Source organism: Cinclus cinclus, chromosome 3, assembly GCF_963662255.1.
Source record: "Cinclus cinclus chromosome 3, bCinCin1.1, whole genome shotgun sequence".
NCBI classification, from domain to species: domain Eukaryota; kingdom Metazoa; phylum Chordata; class Aves; order Passeriformes; family Cinclidae; genus Cinclus; species Cinclus cinclus.
In genome coordinates this window covers 91,123,517-91,146,906 of record NC_085048.1, presented here as the reverse complement: position 1 = coordinate 91,146,906, position 23,390 = coordinate 91,123,517, and the positions used below count along the sequence as shown (strand labels likewise).

General features: G+C 41.5%; 1 protein-coding gene across 1 annotated transcript in view; it reads right to left on the bottom strand.

Moving 5' to 3' along the window:
* Positions 1–2,167: 2,167 nt before the first annotated feature.
* The window catches only part of PROX1 (prospero homeobox 1), a 36,380-nt gene continuing 15,157 nt past the window's right edge, over positions 2,168–23,390 (bottom strand). The window contains exon 4 of the mRNA XM_062489302.1: positions 2,168–2,353. Within this exon, the coding sequence (XP_062345286.1) occupies positions 2,168–2,353 (186 nt within the window). The remainder of the gene's footprint in view (positions 2,354–23,390) is intronic.

Here is a 23,390-nt window from a genome sequence, read left to right as displayed (position 1 = left end):
TTCCCATAAATCAAAAAAAGTGCATGAACACAATTTTCATCCTTTCTTACTCAGAATTCATTGGAGTTACATCTTTATGAAGTGTAATGTTTACCAAATCATGCACACACACAGAAAAAAAAAAGGAAAAATGAAATAAAGAAAACAAAGTGAAATAAAATGCAAGAAAATAAAAGAAAGAAAAAAAACTCCTGTCTACTGTAAGGATACGTACAGTATTAGGTACTCTCAGGGAGTCTAAGATCAAGATTTGTTTTGCTTTTAATGCATAGTGAAAATGTTGGCACTTCATCCCATGCTATTGTCTGCATTGCCTATACTCCACAGATACTGCCAGTGCTTGAAAAGAATGACAGGGAGTCGGAGGATTGTGCTGTTTAATTTGAAGTCAGCAGGTTTTTAAGGCTTTCTGCTAACAATAATTGCTTTCATACATTTCTGTCTATCAGCAGTATTTGTAAATGAAGTGAAATCGCAATGATCAGGTCAGCTCTTCAGTCACATGGGTAAACTTTCACTCTCCAAAGTCAAAATGTAATTTTAAAATAAAGAAGATACCAATATCCTCAATGGTCTAAATATAATTCACAGCTAATTAGGAGCTTCCTCTAGATTTAGATTGAATTATGTAGGGGAAAATAGTATTGATGATAACAATAAATTCTTACTGCATCTGTACAAAAAAACGACAAAGAAAATGACAAATACAGTGTGTCATAGCATATTCAACCTTCCCCCAAACTTCTGGAGACGATTTCTTTCTGAAAACATGAGAAAAGGAGAACCACTGAAGAAAGCATGACAACTAGCAGCTTTCTTTCTTTCTGTCATATCATGGTATGGTGTAGCATTCAGGCAAACCCAGATCCACCAGGGACTTAACACTAGTCATAGCTCAGGTTTTGGTCACCACTAGCTCCAGCTTCAGAAGTGCAGCCATATTGCTCAAATAGATTTTTTTTTCTTTCTCCTTTTTTGTTTTTTTAAACTGCACTTACTGTAATTTTAAAAATCCAATTTGGCTATCTGAACCCTGCATAGCCAGGAGGACACTGTGATTTTTGTATAATGCTTGATTAGATTTTTATGAAAATGTAATTTTTATTCTTCTGATTAGGAAAAGACTAATTATATTTTATAGCTACAAACAACTCTTTTTTTTTTTTCTTTCCTTTGCCTCAGCACTGTGAGGTGAAGATCTAAGATCCTTCAAAAAGTGCTTTTCAGGACACATGTCAAATATAGACAGGAAACTTTGTACACTGGAAAGGGATATTGGGGGGGCAGGATGGACTAAGTAAAGAATAAATTTAGGGACTAATGCCACTTAAAGTAAGACTGAGACATGGCAATATATGATGTTGAAGGTTTCATTTTTACTCTATGGAGAGTGAAATGCTTCCGCTTTAGTAAGCTGACCATATTCCATAATTAGTGTGGTTGATACAATACTGTGCATGAGTTACTGGCCTAACCCTGCAAGAACAGTATTTGATTTGTGCAAACATCCCTTGCTGCAATTTAGAATAACAAGAACCTGTCATGTTGGTTACCGGTGCAGGGTATCTGTCATTTCTGTAAGGAAATGGGGTTTGCTTTTTTGGGTGTCACTTCTTGGAGTGAGTACCTAAAACAGATGTGGTTTTTTGAAGTATGAAACAAAATCTAGTTATTGATTAAAAAGTATATAAATACAAATAAAAAAGCTCGAAGCTTATGAAGTGACTCCACAGAGTTCAGACCTTTAGCAGTATAAACATAATATAAACTTCATTGTCTGTAGTATTGTGCCATGACATTAGTCTCACCAAGACAAAATGCCACTTTGCAGCAAGCAATAAATCTGACAAAGCATTTTTAAACATAATGCCCTAAGTTGCTAAGACAGGCTTTTACACACTTCCAAACTCTTCTCCCTGAAAATTAACCCCGTTGATTCTTCAAATGTTAAGGGTCTCTGGCAAAAGTAAACCAAAGGCTGAAGTAAAATAACCATCCCCTTGGAACTGAACGAAAACTTATATCCAGGAGGGATCAGTCTAATTTCATATACATATATATATGTATGCGATACACATATATATGAAATTAAAATAGAGACACACATGACTTGGGCATCAGAATGGAACTGCTACTTTCATACATTCATAAATAGCTGCTGAACTCTCTACTCATGAAGAAGCTCTTGTAGGCAGTTTGGGGATTTGAAAATCTCAGGGACCTCACTGTCCAGCTTACAGATGACCTTGTATATGGCCTTCTTCCAGGAAGGATCAACATCTTTGCCTGCGATAATGGCATTGAAAAACTCCCGTAACGTGATCTGAGCCACTTCCAGGAATCTCTCTGGAACCTGCTGATACAAGGAGACAATGGCATTAATACAGTTTTCAATTTCAAGTCTCTGGTTCTTCAAAGGAAACTGAGCTAAGTTCTTTCTTTCAGAAAGGGGCTTACATAGCACCTGCATTTTCTAAATGTGGCAGCCCTCTATTCTCTTATGCAAAACTGTTATATATAGTATCATAGCAATAACTTTTATAACATGTGTTAGAGATCTTTGTAAAGTCTACTGACAGAATGTAGGTAACAAAATGTTACTGTCTGAGTTGGGAGAGTAGGGGATTTATAGGATATAATTAGCAGGAGGGGAAACAAGCACAATTGTCTTTAAGGAAAAAAATCTCTGCTTGATATTTTACCCGTGCATATATGGCCATGTTCTCCTCTCCATGTGAGAACTAATAGGAAAGTTATGCATGCACAGGAAGCCCTTTGTACCTTTGTTCTTGACTTTGGTCACAACCAGTGCTGAAAGCAGTCGAAGAAATGGGGTATCTCTGAATGTTGTTTGTAGTTTTAAACCAATCAAGCAGGAAAACCTTCAGCTAGTGGCTTGATTCTGTGGCTGCTATGCACAAGAACCCCAAAAAATGACTTTCTCAGGAGACACTATGGTCTTTCCTTCATTTTCAGGAGCACACAAATACCACCCTAATCTCTTTAAAGGGTGCATTGTGCTACAAATGGCTTCTGAGCTGGGATGTTATAAACTCATTTGTGGTTTCTAAATGTCACTGTCACTTCACAGGTGAGTCAAACACCCAGCTAGAAGGAATGTGCCACTCTCACAAGCCCCTGAACAATGGGTGAATTTTAAAAAACACAGTTACCTCCAAACTTTAGTAATTCATTCTAAGTAGTTGTCTCAGGCACCACCTTCTCACCCTTTGCCTTAAATGATTCAAAAGTAATCACTCTAATGAACTGTAAGGCAGTTGCAAGGTTGAGGTAATCTCCATAAAGGTATTATTTTCCATTTTTATCACGGAAATATGGCTTCACAGCTCTAGAACTGCTAATACATGGCCAGCCAGTAGCCAGCATGCTTATAATAGCAAATATTCCCTCACTGCTATTCTTTGTCCCCTCCGGCAAGAGGAGTTCTCCGACCTGCACTAGGAGCCACTTGAACCATTCCCGTGGCAAACAGACACTTGGGCAGCTCTCACTGTTTTACTGAATTCATGTCACACTGCCAGATCAAGGCCAGCCCCTTATTCTCTACTTCAGGCTTTTCTTCCTGTCTCTTTAGAAGCCACTTTCAAAAAACTTGTCTGGAAATGTGTGTGATCAATCAGATGTGATAGAGCTCTGGAGCCTTGCTCACCTGTCATTGTTAGGGAAACACCAGCAGTTTGATAGCCATGTTCTGCCATCAAATAAGCATGAGATCAGCTCCCCCTGACACCAGCTGACAAACTCTGCTTCCAGAAGCCCAGAGAAGTCCTCTGTCTACCTCTGAGACTGAAATTCAGCCCCCACATGTTTTTGGGTTTTTTTGGTTCCAAAAGCATCGGTGGAAATTTTTCATTCAACAGGGTGCACAGAAAGACACATCCTTACAGATGGTCTATTTCAGCAACAATTAGGAGAGAAGAAATTAACTATTATGTTTCACACTTACTCCAGCTCAAAGAAATTACTTAAAACTTCCCATAAGTACTCAGCTGTTCAGGCATTTGGTAGTATGTCAACAGAAAATACCATGCTTTTTTCATTCTTGCATTGCTATAAAAAATTTACATGCTTTTCTGTTCATGCAGTTCAATGCTCACAAACTGTTCATCACCCTCATTAGTGCTAGGCACTAACCAAGGGGAAGGAGTTTCTGACTACATGATATTAGAAATCAGGAAAAGGAGTAGATTACCAAATTTATGGAGTAGACACTGATGTTAGTTCATGAAAGCAAAACGTTTTGATTTTGGTATCCAGTCCAGAGGACCAACACTAGATGTCTTTCTTCCCTCCCAAGCTGCAGGAGCTGAGAAAGAGGCAATTACAAGCACCTACATGAGAAGCATGAGGTCTAAATGCACAAAATCTTACTTACCTCTCCTTCCTACCTCATGGTTACACCCATGACAACTTTAAGCACAGAAGTGACAACCTGGGTTTTAAGCTGGGCCTTTGCCATTCAATTTCTACCTGTGCATTTGAAAGTTTTCCAGGTACAGGATGCTGCTTTCTATGCAGTAGGCAGTGTGAAACCCCTGAACCTGTAGCTTCCAGGCCTTCCTGGAAGTGACACACTGCCTTTGTTTTAGTGACACACAGGCTTTCTTTTTAGACTGGGATCTATCTTTTAAGGCCCAAATTTATTGCACCTGAGTCACATCTGCAGGGTCAGGCCTCTTTGAACCTGGTACAATGGGTTGCAGGGAGCAGCCCACAAACATAACTGTGAACAAACCCAATAATGAACAAAGCCCTGTGAGGGCTTTGAGGAGACCCAACTTTTCAGCTTTTTCTTCCTTTGGAGGCTTCACCTGAGCTCCTAAAAGATTGCCCCTATTCCTTAGGCATTTAGAACCATTCATAGCTCTTTACTTTTGGGATGTTATTAGCAATTTTTCATGTCAGACTGGATTACACACATTATTTTGCATGTTGTAATGTGAATTCCATTGTGATTAATCCCAGAGGATGATAAGTCAGCCAACACTTTTCCTTTCTAGAAAGAGTATCTGCAGTGGTTTTTGTTGTTTGGGGTTTTTTTAGATAAGAGAGAACTAGTGAAGTCCGGAGCCTGAAAATAAATATTTAAATGCATGGGTAGATATATTTTTCAGTGGGCAATTAATCAGTCAGCCATGTTAATTATGTGTCTGGGGGTGGCATTTCCCTGACCCTAAGTGATGGCAACCTATTCAGCGCATCTTTACACCTAACTGACTGAACATCTCTGAAGTAGGAACATCTGCATAAAATGCTTCAGTGACAAATAAACTCTATCTACATTGCTTTTAATAGAACCAACAATCCCTAGTATGAACCCAGGGCATTTTCTTAGCATCAGGTGGCAGCAGTCAATCAAAAAATCACACTGTGGATTCACCAGGAGGAAAGACAATGAGGTCTGGTCGGGGGAGTCTAGGTGGGTCTCAGGCTGAAGCCTGTATATCAATGCAATTTAGAAGGAAATCACATTTTTCCTGCATGCTTTGTCACTGTAACTTCACTGCCAAGGGAAAAAGTCACAGGCCAGTCTTTGGGCCAGTGTAAATCAGTGGGGCTCTGCCAGCCTCAGTGCAGTTACACCTGGTTACAAATTTACACCTGGCACACATCAGTCCTGTACATTCTAACACAGTCCAACAACCTCCATGGTGCCCCTTCTTAAGCCTTAGTCATGTTAACATGTCCCCTTTGTCTATGAAAACTGGGATGGAATTAAAGCTCTCATCTGCTCTTGTCTATTTGTGCTGTTTTAACTACTGGCATTTTCCTTGGCTTGAACAACAAACCTGAACTATTTCACTCCTGGGTTTGCATGTGCAACTATCATGCCGAACCATTTCGATTAGTGGGGGAGTGCTTTGTTAAAAATACTCATCACGTACTACTTCTATGAGAACAAAAGTATAGCTCCAGTGGCCCAAAAGTTGCAGTAAGTCAGACCTAACTAACTCTTCTTTCACACAGAAGCACAAGATGAAAGCTTTATAAATACTTGTTGAATTTCTTTTCAAGGAAAGCACTACCCGAAAGGAACTGGGGATTGAGAAGGTGAGGGCAGTTCCACAGCAGGTCTAAGTCAGTGCTGCCTGAGGAAAATCAGTGAAGCAACTCTGATTTTAAGCCAAGAGAGAATTAGGCTTCTTTTTCTGATGGACCTTAAAAATTATTGTTGTGATGGAAGACACACTAAAATAGCTGTGTGTCTTAAATTGGTGGCCAATCAGTGACCCTGCACTGTTTTTCTCATTACTAGGTTGTCTTGTACCTTCTATCTTTTATTATTTTTTGAGGGTTTTTTTGAGTTGTGCAGCAAAGACTTTTTCTCCCTTTTCCCCCGTTCCTCTCATCTCCTCCCCTTCCCGAGCCCTCCTCCTCTACCCAGTTGCTTTACCTTCAAGGATGATTTGTTTTATTAAACTGACTGTCCCCAGCCTCTGCAGTACATAATAAAAGCCTGACATAGCAGCCTGCCTGCCTTCTGTGTCCTGCAGATACTCATCATAAGTGTCAGGACATACCAAGGTTAGCGGTCACTGGAAGTGCGCTCGCTGGCTCAAGCCTTGCCAAACATGCTTGGCAGCTGAATGAATGTCACAGAGAATAGAAGGGGAATTACAAAGGTTAGAAAGAAGACAGTCTCTCCCTCTCTCTCTCTCTTTTTTTTTTTTTTCCTGGAGATATATAAGCTGATTTTTCACACTTCTGAAATAAACATCAGCTCATTCACAGTTCTTTTCCAGCACTTAAATCTCTCCCATTGTTGAGCAAACCTTTAATTTCTACCCAAGCATTATTTCTTCATTAGCAAAATAAGATGCTTAAATTCTCTCTTAATAGAAAAGGGGAAAACAACCAAAACCAAATGACAGAGCAAATCACCAGTCTGCTCTAAGATTCATATGTGTATTTCATGTTGTTAATCCTATTAAGGGTGGGCTTCTCTACAGCTAATCTTTAAAACTTTCAAAAATTCTTGCTCAAGTAGTAAATCTAGACGATAGGAAAAGCAATACAGATGTAAAGATCACAGAATTGTGAAAGTCAAGTTAAAACCGATATTCCAGAGAATTGTGTTTTGTTTTTTTACTATAAAAGGGCAATAAAATGCTGACTGTAAGAAGACAATGTCAAGGAGAAAAGGGTATTGGTATTTTGGATACTCTTGACTGCTCGCCTTGGAGAGAGAGTTATTCTTGTCACAAACCCTTTTGTCTGCATCTGCTGACTGCTTGCCTGTAGCCAGCAGCATACTTTAACTGTTTTGTCACCTCCTAACATCACATGCATCAGCTGTTGTGCTTTTGTTACGGGTATTGTAGAGCTAATCCACTGTGGCTGTTCTACTGTGCAGTAAATAAAACAGAAACTGCTTCTCAGACAATTCTGCATGAATATTTCAGATGGCTTTTACAACTCTGATTCACAAAATAAAATACACCCCCCCCCCAAACTAGACTCAGATGCCTCAAAGCTAATTGCATGCAATGACCTCAGGCATCAGAAACAACTGTTTTAGTTGGATAAAAGAATAACGGACCTTTCTAAAGTCATTCCTTAAAAATACTAAACATACTTCTTTCCTTGCAATTTTATACCTGCACATTAATTTTTTCTCATTAGAAGTCTTCAGATTTTTGGCAGCGGCACTTTTGAAATATTTTGTCCCAACAAAATGCTTAAAACATCTTTGAAATATTTTCTTGAATAAATGGAAGAATCTGGGAAGCTAGTTTATTTTTACTTGAGCATCAAGTATTTTTGACCATAGAAATAATTTTACCAAGTTCCCAAACTTCTCCCTCCAACTTTCCCAGAACAGGGAATAAAATATTTACTCAGGAGTTCATTTTCTGCAGCCGATTGCTAAACTGTAGGAGGCAGGGTGGCTTTGAGCATGTCCATAGGGGCAAGGGTAGCAAAGCCCAGCATGAGGTCTGGAGCAGAAAAGATACCCTAGGAAAGGAGACAAACAGGTGAAGTACTTTACCGAGCATTCATTCACCCTTGTGCACACATGATTCCTCTAAACAAACTCTCCTATCCCTGCTGTTTGTTAAGTAAATATTGATCAAGGAGAGACGTATCTCCTGACAGCAGTAGCACAAGCTGGGGGCTTGTACTGCAGACAGAGTGGACTTAAATGGATAAACTCAGATGCTTTAGGAAGGCCACACAGAGATTACTAGATAAAGAGGCAAGGAGTCAGAGCTGGCTTTCCTCTCCCCTCTTCAGGGAGCTGGGACTTGGTTACACGGAACCTCCATGATAGAAAGAAAAGTCATCTGCTTCCCTACACAGTCTTACAAAGCAAGATGCCCACATCTTAGGTGCTTGAATGACTTCTATTTTTCTCTCTTGCCAGCTGACACATTAATATTGCATGCAATAACTGGGGAGTTTAAGGCCCTCTCCTTGAGCACATGTGGGAGGCTACCAAGGGTCAGCTTCTCAGCAGTGTAAATTTTCACCACCCCACTGGTTTCAACAGAGAGTTTACACTGCCTGTGGATGGTCCACCTCTGGTTGTGCTGGGCTGGGAGCCACATTATCCTCAGGAGCACATATTTTTCTACTCATATTCCAAGTGAGCAGTTCACTCTAGTGTCTGTGGGATAAAAAACATACTCTTACACTTGTAAGGGTGCCCAGTCTAGGCCCATAAGCAAAGAGTGAAGATTTATTGGAATGATGTGTGTAGAAAGCAGTAGCAAAATTGTCAAGCCATTGGTGGCTGTGATTTGTTGTAAAATTTCTGCAGTACGCAACTGCAACCTCATCTCAGAAAACTGCCAGGTTTGGGTGGACATAAGTAATGCAAATGCTTCTTGGCAGAGATTTGAAAGCAGTCCTCAGAGACTGGATAAGGAGCCTCCACCAGGAGCAAGGCAACCATAAAGCCATTCACCTTGTCTGGGGGGACAAAGGGAAGGATCACATGGTAATTTTCTGTCCGGGGTCCCATGTTTAGAAGTACCAAGACCAACGCAATTGTTCTAATATTGTAACAGCGTCAGACAACTGCTTGGCTGTAGCACACAAATCTGAAGATCCTTCAGACAGGGACAGCTGGGCTAAGCTTGAAACCTTTTCTCATACGATGTCTAATCTGTGTTAAACTTCAGCTCCATTTCTACGATTAGACTGGCCAGAGCGTACCTACAGACTTTGCCTGTGGTATTGTGCTGGAGTCTGATAGTGTGTTGTATTACTAATGTTCCAAGAGTAAACACACTTGTAGGAAACAGCTATAGTTCAAGGCTGTGCTTGAAAAAAATAAATGTTTCATCAGTCTTAGCAAAGGAACAAATGGCAATAACACTCTGTATCATATTTTACAAAGCTTCAAAAGAACAATGTCCCGTTGAGTGAAATTCAGTAGCATTCTGTAAACATTAATTTAAGGAAATCAATAGGCTCTGTGAGCTGAAGCCATATTGCAAGATAAACTGGCTGGAGTGCTACTTTGTCAAACAGATTTTAGTTTTCTCGGCTAGATAAAGACAGTTTCAAAATGGGGTAACGTGTTGCAACCAAGGTTTGAAAACTATGTGGCCTTCAAACAGTCTGCTTGTTCCTACTACAAAGCTGGATAAACATACTTTAAAAATGATAAGATTGGACCAGAATTGATTTTACTTTCAAATTTTATATAAAGTAGAATTCTTGGTGTGTGTGTGAGTTTGGATTTTTTTTTTTATCCTAACCATGAGCAGAAATAAAGAAACGCAGTATAGCTCAAGATGACAGCTCAAGATGTTTTTTCCAATTTTTTTCCCCAGTTTTTCCAATTGCAGGGCATTATGGATTTTAAAAGTCTTTATTCATGTTGACCTGATGGGCAAAAAGTCATCTTGCCAAATAGGAAAGCCAAAATCTCTCATGGACTTAGAATCAGAGGTCTCCGGCTGGTGAGGGCTGCTCACGTTGCAGAGCACAAGGTCGTGGTGAAGGGAGTAAACAGGTTGGAGAGGGTGAGAGGGGCAAGGCCAGATCACTCTTCTTGCTAGATGATCTAGACAGTGGCTACACAGAAGAAGTCTGTAGGGAACCCAAGGCTAAGGCATAAACTGCACCTATTAGACAGGTGAACCTGTCCAGGACGATGAGTCCACTTCTAGGGAAGCAGTCTCACCACAGGTAGCTCCAGATCAGACAGCTTTGGTGTGTGTGCACAGAGATCCACACCAACACAGGTACAATGACAGCAGAAGAGATGCAGGAGAAATACTTTTGCCAAAAAAATCCTCATACAAAACACAAACTAGATTGGCACAGGCATCCCTCACTCCCAAAGTCAGGATAAAGTGAGATTTGGGGGCAGAAGGAAACCTTCTTAAAGGAGATGATTGAGAAACTCCACTTGTGTCACCTCCACACAGCCCTGAGCCTCTTCTCACAGGAGAAAGATTTAAGCCTATGGGCTTTGGGGGAAAGTTGGCACCTGAACACACATTCCCAAATCCACAGTCTATGTCGTATAGGAAATTTATCAAGGACAAGCCCTTTTGCCTCCCTCCCCAGCAGTAAGACATCACACTATCTCTGCAGCCACTTCTCTGAGGGCTCAGAGAGGCCAGTGACATTCCGACCAGCCCCTTCCTTGTATGAGCTCTGCCAATCCAGGGACCCCCTGCTTTAAGAAGGAGCTTCCAGGCAGCTCACCTATCCACCTGGCTCCCTGCAGAGCAGTGATTTGTGCAGTTGGGAGCTGCAGGCACAGATCTTTTTGCCTTTTCCAGGCTAACGCTGCCCTGACCAGCTCTGCCCCACCACCAGTTTTCCCAGGCTTGCAAGGGCAGTGTCTGCAGCAGCTTGGCAGTGTCCTGGCTCCTGCCACCTTCATCCAGACTGTCCCTCCCCCTCACCACACTCCCTGTTCCCCGAGTGCAGTGAGCTGCTGTGTGGGACCATCTTAGCACTGAGAGCTGGTGTGGCAGCATATCAAGCAGGAGGCTTTGGCTTCTACACAGGAATTGGAGGCAGGTTTTGGAGTAAGTTGCTACACTTTTTGGCGCGAAAGCCACGGCAGCATATGGCCCAATGTTCTCAGTTTAAGTCTGACACTTAACATTATTTAACAGTTTCTGTGTTAGGTGCTTTATAAGGTAAAGGAAATTAACAATTTTCAGCTAATTAGATCACTCAATTGGCTGAACATCCTGGACACCTCTTAGAAAAAAACAGGTTGGCTCAGGCAATGGAAAGGCTAATGCCTCTTCCATTATCACTTATGAGGAGAGGGAAATAGTTGGAAAGGATGCTTTTATTTTAAAAACACAAATGAAAAATACCTCAACTATTGGATGCTCTAGTAAACACACTCTTCTCCCAACCAGCACCTTTCCAGAATGCAGAATGTCTTTTTGCCCACATCTACATGTGTCCCAATCCCCCTGGCTACAACAGCAGCTCTCTGGTGCCACCACAGTCTTCATTTTTTGCCTTCAAGTTTCCTCTCACAACTCCTGCTGTACAAACCTCTTAAGAAACAGCTTTATTTTTTTTTGAAAGAGAAAAAAAATGGACAAGAAACTGGGTGGCTGTCTAGCATAGTCTGTTCTCCCACTGGGCCACACAAACAGAAGGCCACTCTTTTGGGACAGCACTAATACTGGGAATAGAAAAGCATTTTGAGCAAATCTGGATCAAAAGAGAAAAATTAGGCAAACAACAGAGATTGCTTATTGCATTTACTCTTGCAGTGTAGTTTTTTTACTCTTTTTAAAAAGCCAGAAATTTATTTAAAGGTGTATTTTAGAAATGTTTGTTTAAAATAAAGCTGAGATCCTAGGAGATCCCATGAAGAGAGTTTGGTGCACTAGTAATCTACTGCTGGCTTACTGTTATCTCCTCCACCAAGCTCACAAAGAGGAAAGAGAATGGCTATGGCTCTTACAAGGAAAAAACCTGACAGTGGGGCTGCTGAGATGCCTGATAATATCGGGGAAGTGAAAGTGGTAGTGCAGTGAAAATGGATACTGCATGATACATTAGATTTAATCACTTGCATTTCAATTAAGCTTTTCCACAAATAAAGACTGGGAAGTACTCTGCAGGCTCCCCGCATGGCTGGAGCACCGAGCGCCGCTGGTGGCTGAGCACAAGCAGAGCTCGCTCAGCCTCACACCCCTGCTCCCTCCCGGGTTGCTCCCTGGTGGGACCCATCTTCCCACCTCTGTGTCCTGCCCCACGCACTGCACTGCACCCTGTGGGATCCCTGTGCCGGAACTGCTGCGCCCACGGTGCAGGGGATGAGCCATTCCATCACAGAAACAGAGCTACTCTGGCATGCAAACACCACGGCTCTAATGTGCTAGCTTCCAAACACAAAACTTGGTAAGGCTCGGGAGTACAGTGGAATGAAATGAAATAACAAGGACTTGGAATTTCCAGTTTGTTTACACCTTTTGCACCTTGAAATTCAGTTCTCCCCTTCTCCATCCTCAAAAATCACCAACAGCGTTTTACTGGGAAGATTAGTAAATTCTCTCTTCTTCAATACTGATGAATTAGAATGGCACGAGATGTAGAGGCTTCTAATGGAAACTCTGATTGCCCTTAACTTGCTGCATTGCCAGTGGCAGTGCTGCAGAATGGAAAAATCACTAAGGCTCCTACAGCTTATGCTAGCTGGGTATTTAGTGTGTGTTGGGAAGTGTAAGAAAGAACCACTGGAGGGGTTACTGTCACACTCCAGAAGCTGTCTCATACAAAATACTGAAGGAGAAATAAAACTCTAACACACAAGAATAGTCTAACTTTAACTCAGTCCATTGTGGTGAAATGCAATCTGCTACAAGAGGCTTCCTACAATGCCAAGCAGCATATTATGTACCCTGCTGCCAAATTCTGGCAGGTACCACATACAGGCGCCCACAAAAAACCTGTCCAGAAAAGTGGGTACAGGGATGACCACCTAATTCTGGCTCAGAAGAGAGGTTAGTGCATATTCTCCTGGACACATCAACCAGATGGGAATGTGATGTGTTAGTCAGAAGCACCAGGAGGTACAGCCTGGACCAAGATAAGCAAGTTATGTCTTGCGCCAGCAGCAAGTCCTCTGCTTTCATGGTGTATTTACATGTGTGAAAGATCCAGGCATGCAGAAACTGATGGTTAGACCATGGATATAGAGGTAAAGTGGCTCGCAGAACTTGTACTTTGCAAGGATTTTTTTATGTTCAGTAGAATTTGGTTCCAAAGGTGAACCACTAACACTATAGTAGAAGTGATAATTAAAATCATTATGCACCTAGGTTACATCTTTTACAGATATATATGCATATATATATGTTGCAACAGTACACTAACATCTATAATTGATGTTGCTTGCTCTTGCACACTCTTCCCATCTCTCTGCATTACAATCACCTTTGTCTTCTGTGTCTGGCCCTGAAAAGCTCCAACTGTGCCCTCTCCCTCCTCAGTTTGCATGGCTTGGGCTGGGGGGGAGTGAGGAGGGAGGTAGGGGAGAAGGATGGGAAGCAGGTGGTGTTTAATCAGTCTGGCAGGGAAGCAGGCTGTCACCAGGGTCCTTTTGGGGGTGTCATGAAGGTGGCAAGCATGCCCTCTGGCAAGAGGGTACCTCCTTTCCTCTTTCCAGTGGCAGAGGGTAGCGGCAGGAGAAGGAAATTGTGCACGGTTATGGGTGAGGGGTGCTGCAAATAAAGCTGTCTCCACCAGATTAGGCTCCCATTGCACAATTCTGAAAAACATACTCCCAGTGCAACCATACTTTTATTAACATCAAGAGCCCATCATGCTGGGATAAACTGCTCCATCTATGCCATCCTGAGCCATGCAGCTGGCCAAACTGGGCTACAAACACCCTGTTTGATACAAGTTCCAGTGCACGACCTGCTAGGGACCAGTGAGGCTCACAGGACTGTGAGGCCAGAAGACAAAGTGTTACATCCTAATGGACTGAGCTCCCTCTCACAAATGAGACTCCCCTTTATCCCTTGCGGAAGGAAGTGGTGCGACTGCAGACAGCACTGGATTAGATAACCCCGGGGCTGGGCCTCATCTGATGGAGCCAGCCCTCTCTGCAATTGTAAGAGATAAGCTGCTCCGGCTCCTGCTCCCCCTGCCCCGCCGAACACTGATATTTGGCACTTAAAGACCTTTCATTTGCAATGTTTATTTTCCCCTCTCCCCTCTAAAAACTTTATGAAGTTGCAGACTACTGCATTAAATGCATTTATATATACTTCTTTAAATGCATTTATATGTCTATGCCACAGCTCTACTTAAGACCCAATGCAGCAGTCTGTCTGCTTAGCAACAGAGATCATTCCACCCTGGTTTGCTGCTCTCTACAAAGCCTCTCCACTAACTAGAGAAACAAGTTCAAGGCCACCTCTTTGAACACTCTGGACCACCAGCTGGACAGGGCTTCTTCTCACAGCACATTTCCACCAGAGCCTTGAAACAGCACCCCCATGGAGGGCACACAAAACGAGTCAGAGACCGCCTGTGTACCTTCCCCCTCTGCAGATAAGAAAGCTGAACCTTGCCCCTTCCAGATCTAAAGGGAGAAATCATCTCCAAAACACTGATTACCTTCAGCCAGCCCTTCTGGCTGTCCTTCTATCTCTCACCCACCCACACTTACCTGTCTTTGTGCACACAAAATTCAGCTGTACTCTAGTGCTGCAGGTGATGGCTATGTGTAAGTAAGTGATCAGTGCTCTGAAGACTGTCTCCCGCTTGGACTGAATGGTATTTCTTCACTTTTGTGCTATTAATGTTGCAACTGCTACAAACTGCGTCTCCTTCTGCTCCCAGGCTGGCTTGTCTCACACAGGTAAAGGACACAGAGTCCTCATGGATCCGTGCAATATCCTGCTGCCACTTCCTCACAACCTCAATACTTGCCCTTAGATTTAGGTATGTTTGAAAACAGCGATCACTGCTCCCCTCACCGATGCTGCAAGGTTTGCCTGCAAGCAGACCTGCGCTGCCACCGCTCTCTCAGGCTGGGGATATCTGCTCTGAGAAAGGGCAGGACCCCAGAAAGCTGGCCCAGAAACCAGCACGGGTCACAGCGCTGCTAAACCTCTCCCACGGTTTCCAAAGTATTTTGACAGTTTGCTAATTGACATCATGAGAGCCTGACTCTCGTCCATTTTAAAACACATTGAATATATCAAGGAAACAGTATTCTGCGGGAAGGTGACCTATTCAAAGTCTATAGGATGGGCAATCCTATCTGTAAGACTTCTGTTAAAGTCAGTCACACAGCCCTGACCCTGTGCTGTGAGACAGGATAGGCTGGGACCTCCTCTTTTGGCAAGAGCGCCTCACAAAAAAAACCCAAAACAACACCCCCCCCCCCCCCCGCCCCTCCACACCACATCCATGAACATGATGGCTCTGTGAATCCAAATCCAGTGCTGCATTTAATATTTAGTTTTAAAAAAATAAATGAAACTTTTTTCCAATTAACATTTAAAATATATTCACGCACTTGACTGTATAGTAACACAACAAAAGACAGTCCTTCAGCTGGCATATATCAATTAGCTGCAATGATTGCTAGAGCTGATTTACACCAGACACTGAGAATCCAGCCCAGAATTTAGTTCAGTATCATGAAGAAAAAGCATGGGGTGGGTGGGAAACAGAGGGAAAAATCTTACAAAGCTAGTAAGCTAACCCACTCTTTCACATCTCTCTGGTATGATATTTATATAGAACATCTCAGATAAAGTTTAGAAGACCAAACATTTTCCTCAATTTTCACATTAAAAAATGTTCCATGACCTTCTAATGTGACACATTAAAACAGGATACAGGAAATTTCAGCTGATCAGGTCTCATGAACACAGGCTTCACGAGGCTGTGCTGCTCCTCCAAAAGTTCTGAGTGAGAAATTTAGCTATGTTGTCTAAAAGAAATGAAGGAAATCTGGAAAAAAACACGTGCAACTTGCTTGTTACCCATTACCACAAGTAGCATTTGTAAAACAGTAAGAGTTATCATTGATTTATTTTCCTTTTTTTTCCCCCCCTTTTTTTCTGAACAACAGGTTTGAAAATTGACTAACAAATTTCTGCTAGATACAGAATGAAAGAAAAAGCATTTCATCTTGTAAGGGATAAGACTCTAAGAGAGTGAGGGATGATATGGGTTAAAATTCACCTTGCTTCTCACTCCTCATCCACGATGGGATTTTGGAAAACGACGGACATCTGGAAATCGGCTTTACACAGAAAAATAGAAAACAGGGAAGAACTAGGAAGATGAATAAAGGCTCATCACAGACACAAAAGACCAGAGGAAAAAGAAGCTTGGATTTGGGTATTCTTGTCTGGCAAGGAGGCAGGCAGTAAGGCTAATGAAGCATTTGCGATATGGGACGTATGCCAGCGTAACAAAGAAGATGTGCATCAGCTCTGCAGATGTGCCAAAGCCCCCAGAGCAAAATAATGACATAATCACCATCAGTGTCACAGACCAGACTGTACACAAGGTGACATGGGAGAGAATAAATAAGGGTCTTTAGAGGCCTGTAGTACACACACGGGAAGGAATAGCCATTCCTCACAACTGCCACAAGAGAGTGGCGAGATGTTGGGTATAATGTGTGCAGCTAGCAAAAGAAATCTTGAATTGTGCGAGTCTAACACACTATAAATTGGTGCTTTTCTCGATCTCCAGTTGATGTTTCAATTCCCAGTACCCCTTGTTGAATGCAAAATGAAATGGCACTAGGAGTCAGAAGAGTTTGCCAAGTTTTGTTTTGTTTCTGTTGGTTCCTTTTCTTTTTCTTTTTTTACGGGGGGGGCGGGGGGGGGGGGAAGGGGCGGGGACGGGCAAGGGGAATTTTTTGTTGTTTTGTTTTGTTGGAGAAGAGGAGGAGGCAATAAAGATGAGTACGGGTAAATGATTGTAAAAGGAACAAAACCACAAAAATAAATACCCCCAAAAAACCTCACAGCACCTCATCACTACATGCACACAGGAACAGAAACCCAACACCATTCAGCTGGAAGAATCCTAGGATTCCCTCAAAGCAAAGCTAGAAACAAATGAAGGTGGGGTTCGATTTGTTTGTTTTGTTTTGGTTTGGTTTTTTTTCAGGGAAAGAGAAGAGAGGATTTTGCCTTCTGGTTTGCAACTATCTCTGAACTAAACCAGAAAAAGCCCCACTAAAATATTTTTCCATTCTAAAAGACAAGATTACTATTTTATTGATCAGTAATAAAACACCGCTTAGGGTAATTTAGTACTTAACATGTTATTTGCGGTGGGGAGTAATCTGAAAAGCTCTTAGTAGCCTTAAATCATTTCACAATCATTCTTCCTCCATAAAAGCAAGTGTTTGCCTCTGTACAGCTGTGTGATTTTGTGATATATATATTTTTTTTTACAGAAATTTGTCAATTTTTAAAGGTAACATCTGTTTGATAAAGTAGAACAATGCTGCTAGTAATCTACAGGCCAAAGTGGGCAAATTGTGAAAGAGCAGGAGATAGGCTGAAGGTGCCAACAGGACTCTCTCAGAAGGAACATTCAAGTATGTAATTGTTTGCAGGATCTGGACCTACAAGAGGAGCTCAGAAGAACAAAGCACTTGGCTTCACCAATGTCCCTTTTCATTGCTTCTAATGAAAGATTCATAAGAATAACTTTAATTTTTTATGATCTTTTTTTGCATTACTGTATTAGCTGCATCTACTTTGTATGCAATTTCTTCTTAAATACAGAAAACCTGTTTCAAAATGCCAGACATAATAACTTAATCAGTGCAATAATTGATCTTGATTGTTGTGCAGTCCTTCTTAACAGTCAGGAAGTGAGATGGAGACCAGAAAATGTTTTATATTATTATTTCTTCCCATTGCAAAGTGATGTATTTGTGAAGAATGCAGGTGAAGGTCCATAGTGGAGTTTCTTTTTTTTTTCTTTTTTTTTTTTTTGAGAAAAGAAAATTAACCCCCCCTAATTTACTAGTTAAACTGTTCAGTGGAAGAATGATTGTATTTGTCCTTTTTGGCTTCGCCCAATTAATTGAAGCAGCAACATAGCAATTGTTAATAAACAGCTCTAATTTGACTGTACTTCTTGCCTATCTACTAACCCCACCATATCTTTGTTTAGCATATCATCAGGGAAAACAAGGAAGCATGTATATAATTTTGTTCTGTTGTATATAAAGTTTAATAATTATGCCACAGTGGATTCTAAATTAATCACAGAAGGCGCAACAATATTAATAATCTCTTTAGCAAACTCCAGTGTCTTTGCACTTTGATGTTAGGAGCAGAGACAGTACAAACTGTGGCAGTTTTTAAAATTGGGCGAGTGTTTGTTTCATTTTCAGCTTATATCAATGTTTTCTTTTATGCTTTTTCTGCTGTGCACCTTTTTTCCCTCTAAGAAAAAAAAACAACAAACCACAAACCAAAACCACAGAACAACTCAACAAACAAGCCTGTGCTTATTTGGGTGCACTTGGATCAAAGCTGACAGATCGAATTTTTCATTTATTTAATGAAGTTTCATTGCAGCCATTCCTCATAATTACAGCAGTGTTTTAATTTTTTTCCTTCCCTTGAATAGGAGAGAAGGGGTTCTGAGAAAGTTTTTAATTAGCTAAATAGGTCTGTGTAATCTAGATGAAATAAACACGCCCGTTTGAAAGGGTTGTTAGAACTTTTCCAGCCATTTAATCCATAGATGGCTGAACACAATGATACCTTCCACAGAAAGCTACAGCCACCACCAGCAGCTGTTAGAAGAGAGCTTGCTCCCTGCTCCTATTGATAACCCTTTGTGGAATGAAGAAAAAGAGCTGAGAGAAGGAGAACTGAATGTCAGACAATAGACATCGCTACACACACTGTCTCTGAACTTTCCTCATCTCTGAAGGACAATTAATTATGAAGGCCTTTGGGGTAGGTCGAAGCAAGGGAAAACCTACTGCTGGCCCAGCACTCCAGCCGCTATCTCTGTGTTTGTTAAATGGTTGTGCCTGTTGGGGAACCAGAGTAGCAGCCACCAAAATAGCCAATAGATCATTTAGGAAAAAAGAGCAAAAGATTTTTTTATGTGTGTCTGTCCTTGTATAATTCTATTCTCACTGTGAAATCATCCATACACAAAACACAAGGACAATTTTTTTTTTTTTTTAGAAGAACCACAGGGTAGGTTACAGTCAGAAACGGCCTCTCAGTGGTGTGTTAAAAAGGATGGTCTTTTCACCAAATCATTTCACAGAGGCAAAACAGACAAACACAAAGAGTTGAGACTTTTTCTCCTACATTAAATAGAGTAACTGATAAGGTCAGACATATGATACCTAAAGACATGAATCTGTGAACTCTTGAAGTCAAAGGACTTCTCTGTGCAAAGGAACAATCTTTCAAAGGAAATAGATCATAGAACTCCACTGAATCCCCTTTAAACTTTATGAAGCAGGAGGAGAAAAAGCTCTAAGTAGGGAAGCTTGACAGAAGAGCCTTGAACTATTTTCTGAAGGAAAGATGAGACCCTCCCTAGGCTGCCACAAAACATCTTTTTTTTTCTAAAGGCTCTTCTGAACTTTGATATGTGCCAAGACACCGCTATTGAAAGCTGTATAATTATGTGCTATAGCCACTGTAGAAAATGCTTTGTTCACCACAACAAAGAACAATAAGCAAAGTAAAGTGACATTACACTGTATCTTTTTCTTTAAGAATGTTGAGAAAGGTCACGGTACGTTATAACTAATAAAGCTGTTGAGTAAGGAAGTTTAAAGTTGGGCTTGCTGTGCTTAAATGCAGCCCAATGACAAAAAGGCAAAGGGAACTAAAATTGTAATGACATTAAAAAATAGATCATATATCAACATGCCAACTTCATTATACAAACACCTTGATTCCAAAGGACACAAACAGCAGACCCGGGTGTAGTGCTGCAATAGCATTCCTCTTGCAACTCTTCCCCTAATAGCTTCCAACTACGGTCTGCAGTTCAACTAACTGCAAGAACTGATTAATAAGCATTAATTGATACATGCAACGTATGGACCTTCTGTTGCAAGCCGTGGATTTTGTTACTTGATTAAAAACCAGGTTCATGTCCTGTGCAATTTCAAGGAAAGTTCTGCTGTTTCATAAGGGAGCCTCTTGGAAATTAGAAGGTTAAAAAAAAAAAAAGAAGAAAAGGAAAGGAAAAAGGCCAGAGGGCATCAATTAAGTTTCCTGAAACCAAGATTTTTAAGTGAAAAAGAAATACCATCTGGCCACCTATGTTTCAGTTTTCCTTCAGAGGACTCAGGACAGTTACATTTGTTATTCTCAAACTGCCAGAGCAGCTTTACTCCCCTTGCTGCAGACCAGCAGACAGCAGCCTTCCGACTCCGTCTTTAAGAATGCTGAGAACGATGTTGAAACGCTACAACAATAAAGCCCTTGAAGGAGGAAGTATACAGCTGAGGGAGAGATGTGAGGAGTGGAATACTGAAACAAACAACTGTCCCGTTGGGCTGTGCTCACTGCTGCTACCACCAGAAACGTGGAGACTGCCTCAGCAGGGCAGTTTGCGTGGGAAGAGCAACCTTCAGGACGCAAGTTAGCAGGTTACAGACTTGATTTTCACTCCTCTTGAGGCCACTTTGCACTGCTACAGAGTATTAGGTTGGTTATAAACTTACTTTACAGCGCCTATGTGCTGCAAAACCACTGGCCTTAGTTTAAATGAGAATCAGGTTGGAGGACTTCAATTCTCCTTTTGATGATTACCAATTCAGTTCAAGATGGATCCTGCAGATGAAACTGGGGAAGAATACAGGTTCCTAAAATAAGCATATGAGTGGACAGCATTTTTTTATAATTTAAGATGGCTTAATTTTTGGATGCAGTGCCAGGCACACATCATTTTCAGGGAATGGACTGTTGAGGACCTCCTGACAAAGTGACTCTTACTGAGTATCCCAAAATGAAATTGACCTAAAATCATCATCACTGCTGAAAATGTTGGCAGCCTGCGTTCCTCTCAAGGGCTTGTAGGCCACTTACGTGACTGGGTTATTGCTCAGATTTTATAGGTGGTGTTATTTGACTTGTTTTACATCATCCCACTGATTTTTATGGGACTAACTCAGAGCGCCTTAAGTTAAACATTCTGCTAAGACCTGAGTAAAACTGGTCTTAATTAGGTTTTTCCCACTAGTATGTTTTTCCTCTGCCAAAAGAAGGGCAGACTCCTTAAAAATGGTTTTCTCCCCCTTGGAAACGACATGTGCCGTAACCAGCGCTGTGAAACGAGGCAGACAGGGTGTTTGTGCAAATAACACAGCTTGGCAGGCACCTCACTATTGTGATCCATCTCAATAACTACATCTGCAAAATCGGGCAAGTTCCCGTGAAGCAGCGAGCTGGCTGAGCTCAGGAAGATGGGATGTGACCTCCCCACACCATGGAGGAGCAGGCAAGGGGGCACAGGGTGGAGCTGCCACCACAGAGACACCGTGACACTTCACAACTAAGGCTGAGTTGTTAAATGTCCACTAGGAAAAGGACAGGGCACTGTGCAGAGAGGCATTAATATGTGGGAATGATGGTGACTGCTAAAAAATGCCAGGGAACAAGGGTGATTGAGAAGGAGTGGGAGACAAAGCAAGGCTAAAATTCAGGTGTTGTCCTCAGGCCAGTTTCTTTTGGTTGTTTTAAGTACATAAATCTGAAACTAAACCCTCCATTTATGTTTTTTAACTCATGTTAAATTAATCTTTGTTTAAACTCATGTTTTTCAACCATTTTTCTTATTTAACTCAAAGTGTGGTATGTCCCTGGTTTTCAATCATCCTACCAGAGTCACAGCTGTGAGCTCTGATGACCTGGGTTAGGGCAGATTCTGAGAGTTACAAAATTATTTAATTTTTATTTTCCTTTCTTTTTCCTCTAGTACACAGCAACAATACCTGACTTCAGCTATTGCAGCTGGCATTCAAAAGCCTATGGCAACACCACAGATGAGACAGATATCAAGTAGCACAGCAAGCTGTCCTCTCTTTCTGACCAACCTGAGCTGGGACACTAACATTTGTGGCATTCATTCACCAAGACAGTCTACCTTCTTCCTCCCCAGAAGAATGGCCCCAGAATAAAGCACCTTCACCTTCCAAAAAAAAAAAAATCCCAAACTGTTCTTTCTTCCCGCCCCACCCCCCCCTTTTCAAAACTCATCCCCTAATTGCTCTGCTCAGCTCAGCTCAGCACATGTTTCTCCAGCTAGCCCTACTGCAAGAGAGAAAAATGTGGAACTGGCCACCCATGTGTACACACAAAACACAGGCAAAGGTGCACCACACGGGAGGAGACCTTGGATCTGTCTCTGGCTCACAGCCACAAGGGTACAATGGCAAAGCTAAAAACGATAGGACATGTGATTTGTTAAACATCTTATTTGACTTTGCTACAAGCTGTCAGTAGCAATGCCCAGGGAAAGGAACACAGTATCGCAAATTCTTGAACCAATCAATGGCACAGCCTGATATGGACCAAACACACATTCTAACTTTAGAATTTTTTTCCTAATAGTCAGTTTAGGCCTATGTGCTTGAAATGTATGCATGAATGTGACCCAAGAACAGATAAATAGAGGGGATTAAGAATGATAGTGTAGGTGATTTAAGCAAAATAGCATATCAGACTAATCAGAAGATCAGCAAAACATCATTGAAGTATGAGAGGAAGGAACTTTGATGATGCTAAATATGGCAAATGCTCAGTTTGCTAAATCCTTTTGGATCCAATTTCAACATTACAGTACTTGTCATTTTTGCTTTCCAGCTTGTGGGGGAGGGGATGGTCATTTATCAGGAAAAGTTATATTGTCTACATTAAACACTGCACCACACAGCTTAATAACTGCTGGATCCTCAGCAAAACCAAGACCTGAACTCTAGGAAATTCTCACTATAGTACATAACACAAGGAAGTCTAAATGAATGAATTTGCAATCACCATTTATAATATCTCTTTCCCTCAACGATGGAAGAAAACAAACCAAGGGGCTCCTTTCCAGCCCACTGCAGGACCCTAGACTGGAGGAGACCGCAATCACTAGCAATACTACACATACTAGATTTGTGTTTTCTTATCTACTTGAAAACACATACACACTCCCCACAGTTCTTCACTTACTTTAACTCTGGCACTCTTACTTTGGCACTAACACTTTGAAAATGAGTAATAAGTGCCTGAAATCATCAAGAGTATGAGAACTTTTGAGCACAAGGAATATTTCAACTTACGTACCACAAACAGAAAAATGTTAGTAAGAAAAAAACTTGAGGGAGTTTAGGCACAAGGAAAAAGCTGATCACACATCTCCTCGTGTATTTCCTTTTCTCTTCCTTTATTCAGCGACTG